Genomic DNA, 10,466 nt, shown 5'->3' on the forward strand with positions numbered 1-10,466 from the left:
GACAACTTGTTTCGGTTCATGGCGAAAGTGTTTCCATATGTGGCGCGGCCTTCATCATCATGTAATAATATAAATAAAACAATTATAATAACAAGTTCCTTCTTAGTGTTTGAAGATGAGCATAATTTCATTTCCTATAACTCCAAAATGGCTGTGTTAAGATTTCGCTTTGCCTTTAATTCAAGGCGGGGAGAACCGGTGGCTGAGCGGTAAAGCACTTGGCTTCTGAACCGGGGGTCCCGGGTTCGAATCCTGGTTAAGACTGGGTTTTTTAATTTCGCGATCCTTGTGCGTCTCTGAGTCCACCCAGCTCTAATGGGTACCCAACATTAGTTGGGGAAAAGTAAAGGCGGTTGGTCGTTGTGCTGGCCACGTTGACTGTGGGCCACAGAATCAGATGACCTTAACATCATCTGCCTTATAGACCACAAGGTCTGAAAGGGAAACTTTACTTTACTTTTTTTTTTACTCAAGGCAAGGTTAGATTTTTTTAATTTTTTTTTGGGGGGGAGCTTTATTTTTGCAATCCTCTTTGCCTGGTAGCTTACAATATCCACTCAAAGCTTCAAGACATGATGAACGATCCACATAAAGAAATAGCATTCTCATGTCATGGATGTCGATTACACATTCTTTGATGGAGATTCAAAAAAAAAAAACATTACATAGCAAAAAGGGCCTCAAGGTGACCTGCTGACTGCAGTAAAAAAAAATGCAAACTAAAATATTACAGCCATATCTCAAGGTTCTCATGGCTCGCAAAGACCTTCCTTCCAGCACCAGGAAAAAAGAGACAGAGAAAGCGATGGAAAGACAAAATAAAAGAATGGACGGGCCTGTCATTGAAAGAGATTATATTCAAGACAAAAATACAGAGGAATGGAGAAAGACGGTCGACAGATCACGTGTGGCACGCCAATAGCTCATCAAACTATTGTACAGGCGAAGGGTGATGGAGCTCTTGATAGTATCAATGTAATAATTGTAATCCTGCAATACGATCAATCAAGGATTTTCGCTTCTTGTTACATTTTTTCTTTTCAGTTTTAGACATTGTCAAAATTTAAAGTTTATTAGTTTCTAGTGACTCACGAGTTAGAAGATTCATGTCTTCTATTATATCATTACTATAACTTTTCTATTATTCTAACACTTTAAAGTTACTATAACTTTTGTATTCTTCCAACTCTTTGATATTCCTCTAACTTTGTCCAACACTTTGATGTCACTATAACTTTTGTATTCTTTCAACTCTTTGATTTCACTATAACTTTATTAATATTATAAAACTTTGCTGTCTCTCTCCTACTTAGGAAGACACCATGCAGCAGGAGGGTAATGCCAGGTGGGCAGACGGCTTTGTTTTAGTGTACGCCATCAATGACAGGCAGAGCTTTGAGGCGGCTGGCAATCTCAAACACCACCTGGACATGTTGAAGAAAACCAACGTGTTATGCATGCTAGTCGGGAACAAGGTAAGTGGCTCCTAGAAATTACAAAATCTTGGGAGGGATTTGTCATTTTGGATTTGTCATTTGTAAATGTCATTTTAGTATGTTCATTTGAAGATGTCATTTAGGATAAGTTATTTTGTTGTCATTTGAATGTCGTTTGAATATGTCATTTTGAGAAAACTGTCAAACTTTGAAAAAAGTAGATATTTTTTAATGGGATGTTGATTATGATGATGATGATGATGATGATGATGATGATAATAATAATAGTAATAATAATAATAATAATAATAAAACAACTATTGAAAGTCTGTATGAATAATTGGAAGATAAATCTGCACCTTAATCGTGATAAACTAGGTTCTGTGCACATAAGAAGAGGTATATACCAGGGTGACTCACTATCTCCACTCTGGTTCTGCGTAGCGATTAATCCTCTATCTACATTACTCCAAGACTCTACAAACGGTTTTAGGGTTGACACTAAATGTACAAAATGTGTGTCCCACTTATTATACATGGATGATCTAAAGCTATATGCAGAAACCGAACAAAAATTACACACCTTAATCAAAACGGTAAAATGCTTTAGTGACGATATCTGTATGTCTTTTGGCCTGGATAAGTGTGGCATCATAAGCATTAAAAAGGGCAAGGCAACGAACACCAACATTGCATTTGAAGGCATCGAGGAATTGAACTCTGCCTCTCTTTATAAATATCTTGGAATAAACCAGAATGCCAAGATAAACCATAAGAAATTAAAAGAGGACTTTCTTAGAAAATATAAGCAAATAGTTAATAAAATCCTCAACACCAAACTGTCTGGCAGTAATCTCATCACTGCAATTAACAGCTGGGCCTTCCCAGTGCTCCTTTACACGTTCGGTGTGATCAAACGGACTGACACCGACCTACATGACATTGACAGACACACTAGAAAATTACTAACCAAATTTCGATGCCTACACCCTAAGTCCTCCACCATAAGGTTATACCTGCCCAGGAAGGATGTGGGTCGTGGATTACAGAACATCTTCAAACTGTGTAAGATGCAAGTTTTAAAAATACGATCAAAACTGCTCGCCTCCAGCAACAAATTAGTTTCCTTTCTACGCAAATATGACTGCGAAGTAACCCCTCTGAACCTACACAAACCTGATGTCAATGTCGGTTTGGACAACGTAGGGCATGAGATTCGCCAATGGGAAGAAAAAACACTCCACGGAAAATGTCCGGCTTTATTACATGGGAACAACATCGACAAGGCTGCTTCCTTAACATGGCTCAAAGCAGGTCATCTCTACCCTGAAACAGAAGGCTTTATTACAGCAATACAGGACAGAGTAATTAGGACAAAAAATTACGAGAAACATCCTGAAACTCGATGTTGTCGACAAATGCCGAAAATGTGGAAATGTGGGCGAGTCGATTAAACACATTATGGCAGGATGTCCAGCCCTATCAGAATCAGCCTACCTAGGTCACTATAACCAAGTTGCAAAGTTAATACACCAACACCTGGCTTTGATGTACAATTTGATCGGTAAGGACACTCCCCCTTATTATAAATACTCTCCACAAGAGGTTCTGGAGTCTACTGAACATCTGCTGTACTGGAATAGGCCTATTCTGACCGACAAAACGCCCGGACCTGCTGTTCATCGATAAAAAAAGAAAAAAAAAACGCTACCATTATCGATATCGCCGTACCACTGTCTCATAATTTAAGAAAAACTGAGTTAGAAAAACAAAGAAAATATGGGAACCTAGGCTTGGAGATTAAGCGTCTGTGGAAATTGTCCAAAATAACAATATACCCCATTGTTATATCAACCGAGGGGTTAATAACAACTGACCTCACAGACACATTCAAGGCCCTTAACATTCCTAGGAACATCCTCGTTGCCTGTCGGAGGGCGGTACTGCTGCAGACCTGCCACATCACCAGAAAATTCCTCAGTGGAAACTGTTAAAGGGACTTTAGCGAAACTCGACCCTGACAGCGCCAGAGAATAACTACTCGTTCATTTCTAACATAATAACAAGGTTACAAAAGACAAACTCAAAATCGGCCCCCGTAGAGGTCCACCCAGGCAGGCTTCAATATTTTCAGAAAGAACATCCAAATGAAATTATTTCAAAGACAAATGAGAGATAAAAATGGAGAAAGAAGGTTAACAGATCTTGTGTAGTGCCCCAACGGTCACGCGGATCAAAGAATAGGTGAAAGTGAATGTAAATTTAGATGTGAACCTGGCATAACTAGTTCCCCTTTTAGACCTTGTGGCAAATGATGTAACGAGGGTGTCATGTAGCCAGCACAACTACCAACCGCCTTTACTTTTCCCCAACTAATATCAGGTACCCATTAGAGCTGAGTGGACTCAGAGGCTCCCAAAGATTCCTAAGTTGAAAATCCCAGTCTTCACCAGGATTCGAACCCAGGACCCCCGGTTCGGAAGCCAAGCGCTTTACCGCTCAGCCACCGCGACTCCCCTGGCCTAACTGGTGTCTTATAATTGATCTAATTGTTTTGAAAAGGCTCAATCTCTTATTCGAATCCTAAAAAACTACTTCTAGAAATAAATTAAATGTTCAGGAAAATAAAGTTTACAAGATTACTATTCGTTTTAAATTAGGTCTAATCTATCATGCATACTAATTAGCTTTTTCTCTTTAAAATCTGCTTGCATAACTGATTTTAAAAATTAGATTTTTCGCTTTCAGAAAAAAAAAAGTAGCCGTTGCATCAGAACTTTGAATGGTCTAAAATATTGTGATGTCGGATTTTCAATATCTTTTCTAGTTCACGAGATCTAAACGGGACGGACGGACAGACGGACAGACATTTCGCACTAAACTAATAGCGTCTTTTCCCCTTTCGGGGGCCGCTAATAATAATATATTTCCCCTTTCGGGGGCCGCTAATAATAATATAGTTTCTGTTTGAGTCCGATGATTAATGAAGAGTGCAGTATTTCACGAGGCTCCGCAGTGACCTAGAGCGCAGAAACAACCGAAAGAATAGAGAATCTTTAATGAGAAAAATAATCTAAATAAAAATCCGAAACATGTAAAACAGAAAAAAAAAATTTACAGTGGTGGTCTGCATAATCTTCTTTTAGATATGTGCACTTTTCCAAACTACGCCCTTATGTCTTCAACCTCCCACCCGTCTCAAATAGTCAGCCTATAAAAATATATTTTCTTAACTGAATGTTGCGTTCGAAGTACAGATATATCCCTCTTAGTGCTAAAAGAATGCAGCTTTGGTGCGATAGAATAGGAAGAAAACATCGTGTCACTGAGCACGATAAACCTGTCGTGACCTAATGACCTAGTTCTAGACATTTTTCTACCGGTGATTGATCCGTCTTTTCTTTTCTTTCTCGGTGATTTGCTTGATGAGTAGCTCTTTAGAACAAAATGGACAACAGCTCTAGAAGTAAATAAAGCCATTTTTTTCTTTCAACTGCATAATTGGAGCGATTTTTTACAGATTGATATTGTCATTAAATTATAACATAATTGTTATTTACAATGTATCTGGGTTTTCACTCGTTTTCTTGAGTGCGTGTGTGTGTGAAAGTGTGTGTGTGTGTGTGAGCCTACGTATGTACTTGTGTGCGCGGGAAATCAGAGACTGATGAGACTAATTACGCATCTTTCTGCCTCTTCTCGTCCATCAGGTGGACTTACTTCATGAAAGGAGAGTTACCACTGAAGAAGGGGAGGCCCTGGCCGTTGAACTCTCTTGTGGTTTCTTTGAAACGTCTGCCAGCGACGGCGGGGAAGACATACCGGAAGTGTTTTACGAACTTCATCGGGACATCAAAAGGCGGAAGTCCATTGAGACGAAAGGCAGGAGAAGATCGTCTGCCCAACAAGTGAAACATGTCTTCAACAGGATGCTGAATAAAATTGGAAATTCTTCATGACATTTGACCAACCATCCGTTTTTATTAACTTGGATTAGTCTCTTTCATGTTACGGTGCTTCTCTTATTCTTGTTAAATCCATGTAATTTTTTTTTTCGCAATGCAAAAGGAATCCCGAATGTAGATCTTTATTTTGTTTTTCAAGTTAATCATTTAAAAGTTGCTTATTATCCTTTAAAGTTCTCAAAGTAATTGAGAGAAAATTATATTAGTATTCATTAACTATTTTATTCTGATAGTGGTGAAAATTCTAGAACTAATTATCTTGAAACGTGAACGTTTAAGCAGAAACGGTGCTAATACTAATAATATTATTATTTATTACCCATGAGAAAAATTGTCTAACAATTTGTGCAATTTTTAACAATTACATAGAAAGGATGATATTAGATCGTTGAGACTTGGAAAGTAGGCCTACGATTGCTAAACTGAGTCTGCTTTTAAAGGCCCCACGATTCTTATCTTGTCCTAGAACATCAGAACATCTATTAACCTTCCCCTTCTATGAGTGGCGAGTTCTATGATGTCAAAGTTGAAATTTGCACAAGTTCAGATCATTAATAAACAAATAATAAAGGTTTTGTAGTGTAAATTGTATATTTGTGTATATAACTCTTAAACACAGACTTTGTACTACTATGCTAATACGGCTAAGTTGAATCTCTTGCTTTATGTTAATGAATGTGTTGGATTCATTGATCTTTCCGTATAATTATAAACCCATGTACCGGTGATCTTCGGAACATTGTTTTTGACTTTTGACTGAAATGCAGTAAATGTGAGATGAATAGACGAGTGATGTAAATAAAATGTAACAACATATGGCGTTATTGTATAATTGTTTCAACCTAATGATATCCCAGTTTTTTCTTTTTCAAAACGAGTTCTTTCATTTTTAAATAAAGTCTACGATCTTTCCTATATATAAATATATATATATATATATATATATATATATATATATATATATATATATATATATATATATATGTTAAACTGACTTTAATTTATCGCACTTTCTACTACAGCTAATGTCCTGAGGAGCTGTGTGTCTGCTGAAAGTCCAACGAAAGACCTTCCTCTAGTCTAGTAGATTTACAGTCCATCAACCCCTTTTTTTTTACGTTTGTTCTGAAGCCTGACTACTTGCATTAGTTGGTTGTCAAGACGCCATGACACTTTTATTGCGAATACAAATGTTATAGTTTTTAAAGGAAACGGGAATTACCGATTGGTGTGCACCAATGACTTTCCATGATTCAACATTCGTTATTCGCGACGTCTGCTCTTGCGCAAGTTTTTTTTTTTTTTTTTTTTAATTTTCTTTAAAGGAAGTTTTGGTGGAAAATTGCATCATTCAGTTAATTAAATCGTGCTTTAATTTAAAAACAAAAATATGCCAGCATTTTCAAGAGACCAAAATCACATTTTTGATTGTTTTTACCAATGAGTTTTCTCCAAATTTATAAAGGCTACAAAAAATGCTTCAAACCTAAAGTTATTTTATGAAAATGTTTATATTCTAAATGGTTATGATCAAAATGTTGACCTTTCTTCTCTTTCGTTTTAGTTAACAGGAAATGTAGCATATAATTATAGCAGCATTAAGGTGCTAATGTTATTGAGAGCAGTAGGTGAAGAAAATAAGGCGATATAGATAGGCCCCATGGAGGATATACAATCCGGCCCACAAATTGTATATCATGTTGGGCATCCATCTCTATGTCTACCTGTCCTCAAAATCATTATTTTAAGTTGGTGTTCGATAACTGTACGCATGCTCTATATCTTTATAATAAATATCGGCCTTATGTTGCTTTTTAATCGCTAAGTGTGTAGGATGAAGCCTACTAGTAGTATTGACTACGGATGTAGGCTGTTACATTCTATCGGAAAATGTGTTAGGTTAAATTAGTATTACACTGTATAGATTTTGTTTTTAAACAAGACGCTCACGGAATCACTTTTATAATAGAATATTATAAAACCTTTAACAATTTAGTAGGCCTACATGTCATGGTGGCATCCGAGCGGTCTTTTCGTTGGCTCTACCGACCTATTTGGGTACCGTCCCACAGGGCATTAGTCCGAATGCCCATATAGCCAGTCCGTTCCTGGGCCCTGGTCTTGTCACAATTTCTTCACCTTCTACTTTCAATAACCTTGGTTCCTAAGTGCTGTTATAAGTCACATGTCATGTTTAATCATAATTTTTTTAAATATTAAATGCTTCAAACTCTATTTCTCTTGTTTCATGCACTCATTAGGTAGGATGTTATGCCCTAAATTATTTAGCAAAGTTTTGTTGTTGTTTTTTTGCTTGAGACTTTTACCTTTAATTTTACCTATCCCTTAGTCTGTTGGACCATTGGGGCACCATGCACGATTTATCGACCGTCTTTTTCCATTCCTCTCTGTCTTTTGCCTTAGAACCTCTTTCAATGTCAGGCCCGTCCATTCTTGTATTTTGTCCTCCCGTCTCTTTCTCTGTCTGCCTCTTCTTCTTTTTCCTGGTACTGTTCCCTGAAGGAAAGTCTCTGCGAGCCCCGAATACCTTGTAATACGGCCATAGATTTTTAGCTTGCGTTTTATTATGATAGCTAGCAGGTCTTCATGGGATACAATCGCTGCAGTAACCCTGTCTCTAATCTATTTGTTTGTGATGCGGTCTTTAAATGTGATACCTAGGATCCTTCTGTAGCATCTCAATTTGATTGCTAGGATCCTCCTCTCTAGCTCTACAGTCAGCGTCCAAGACTCGCAAGCATATAAGAATGTAGCCATGACCAGGGAGCGCATCAGTCTGATTTTGTGTCTTTCCATATTATTTTAAGTTTGAGACTTACAGATTACGAATTAGACAGACAAAAAAGCAAAAAGGCTTGGAAGGACAATATTTTATAAAGTGCATTCATTGAATAAGAATTTCAATAACAAAATCTTTGTTGTTAGGCAGGGGAATGAGTTGTTTTAAGTGTTATATAGATTGCTGTTTGTGTGCGCACTAAGTGCAAATGGATAAAGTATCAACCAACTCGTGAAGTTGTCTGTGGTTTTACTGCACATCTTCAAAATGGTAGTTAATAATTCTCAAAAGTATCCTATCAGAAACTTTCATTCGTTGTTTTGTGTGTGTGTGTGTGTTTGTTTTAATGTTGTCTTCATTATGAGTCATCATGGAGTATGCCAGCTTTGTGGATATCAGATTTAGAAATGAATTCAAATGAATGTATTCAATACATCATAGTCAATGCATTTTGTACCTCGAACATGATATGAAAGAATTAAAGAATTGCATCAAGCTTTTAACTCTTTCTCTCCGTAATTATTTTTTCTCGTTCCGATAGTATTATTCGTTTTGCTCATTTGTATTTCACTATCCTGTTATGATTAAACTTCTATAACTTTTTTGTTTGTTATCAGAAAATGTTTTGTTTGGTATTGAATGCATAGGAGAATGCATGCTCTTTTTACACAAATCAAATTAAGTTTATAAATCCAAAAGCCAATTTAGTTTAATGGGAATCAAATCACTTAGGAGAGAAAGAGATAAAACTCTTTTTAATCTCTGTTGGGGGCATGGCGGATCAGCGGTAAAGCGCTTGACTTTCAAATCGAGGGGCCCCGGTGCGAATCTTGGTGAAGCCTTGGCATTTTTAGGGGGCCCCTGGATCTGGAATTCAAACCCGATTTTAAAACCACAAGTTAAAATCAGTATTCGAAATCAAATCCTCCACATAGCTGTCAAAAGAGTTGGACAGCTCGCTCCTTTCAACTTAATAGAAAAAATAATAATTAAAAGTTGTTTCACGTTCTCTGGATGTCATTCATCTTGGTCTACTATTTCCAATAGGCCTCGAGCAAGTCTGCTAACAAGACTTAGTGAAAGAAGAAAATGGTGGTTAAAGGTAACTCCATTATAGTTGGCCGCATGTATTGTTCTAGGCTAGTTTGCTAGGACTAACACATATAAGTAATCTCCCTTTCCAATAGCCTTATGAGCATGGAACCAGTTCCACTAGATAGTCCAATGACTTCACGTCTCTAATTAACAAATGAATATTGCCTAGGAAGGAAAACTCTGTTGTGAAAGAACTTCATAATTTTGAACATAAGGAGTTAGCAAAAGACAAGTTGAGTTATCCATTGTGTGATGTCCAAACATTCTAGCCCATGACCATTGACTGAAGAGACAAGGGGAATCACTGGGTCCAATGTCACTGAAGAGTTAAGGAACCCTGGGTGGAGAAGAAAAATGCACATTTTATTATTTTTTAATTAAAGAGAAATGCAAATTTGACTACCTTATAATTAAAGAGGAATGCACATTTGACTATAATATAATTTAAAAGGAATGCACATTTGACTATTTTATCATTTAAAAGGAATGCACATTTGACTATTTTATCATTTAAAAGGAATGCACATTTGACTATTTTATCATTTAAAAGGAATGCACATTTGACTATTTTATCATTTAAAAGGAATGCACATTTGATTATTTTATCATTTAAAAGCAATGCACATTTGACTATTTTATAATTTAAAAGGAATGCACATTTGACTATTTTATAATTTAAAAGGGCTGCACATTTGACTATTTTATCATTTAAAAGGGACTGCACATTTGACTATTTTATCATTTAAAAGGAATGCACTTTTCACTATTTTATCATTTAAAAGGAATGCACTTTTCACTATTTTATAATTTAAAAGGATTGCACATTTGACTATTTTATAATTTAAAAGGAAGGTACTTTTCACTATTTTATAATTTAAAAGGAATGCACATTTGACTATTTTATAATTTAAAAGGAAGGCACTTTTCACTATTTTATAATTTAAAAGGAATGCACATTTGACTATTTTATAATTTAAAAGGAATGCACATTTGACTATTTTATAATTTAAAAGGATTGCACATTTGACTATTTTATAATTTAAAAGGATTGCACATTTGACTATTTTATAATTTAAAAGGATTGCACATTTGACTATTTTATAATTTAAAAGGAATGCACATTTGACTATTTTATCATTTAAAAGGGACTGCACTCTGATGACTTATAGA

At 36.1% G+C, this 10,466-nt stretch overlaps 1 protein-coding gene across 1 annotated transcript in view; it reads left to right on the forward strand.

The window, feature by feature from the left end:
* LOC106054399 (ras-related and estrogen-regulated growth inhibitor-like) overlaps positions 1-6,325 on the forward strand; it is a 42,540-nt gene extending 36,215 nt beyond the window's left edge. Inside the window, exons 4-5 of the mRNA XM_056045214.1 lie at positions 1,314-1,475; positions 5,147-6,325. Of these exons, the coding sequence (XP_055901189.1) occupies positions 1,314-1,475; positions 5,147-5,395 (411 nt within the window). The 3' untranslated portion in view covers positions 5,396-6,325. The remainder of the gene's footprint in view (positions 1-1,313; positions 1,476-5,146) is intronic.
* The last annotated feature ends 4,141 nt before the right edge of the window (positions 6,326-10,466 follow it).

This window comes from Biomphalaria glabrata, chromosome 10 (assembly GCF_947242115.1).
Source record: "Biomphalaria glabrata chromosome 10, xgBioGlab47.1, whole genome shotgun sequence".
Lineage (NCBI taxonomy): Eukaryota > Metazoa > Mollusca > Gastropoda > Planorbidae > Biomphalaria > Biomphalaria glabrata.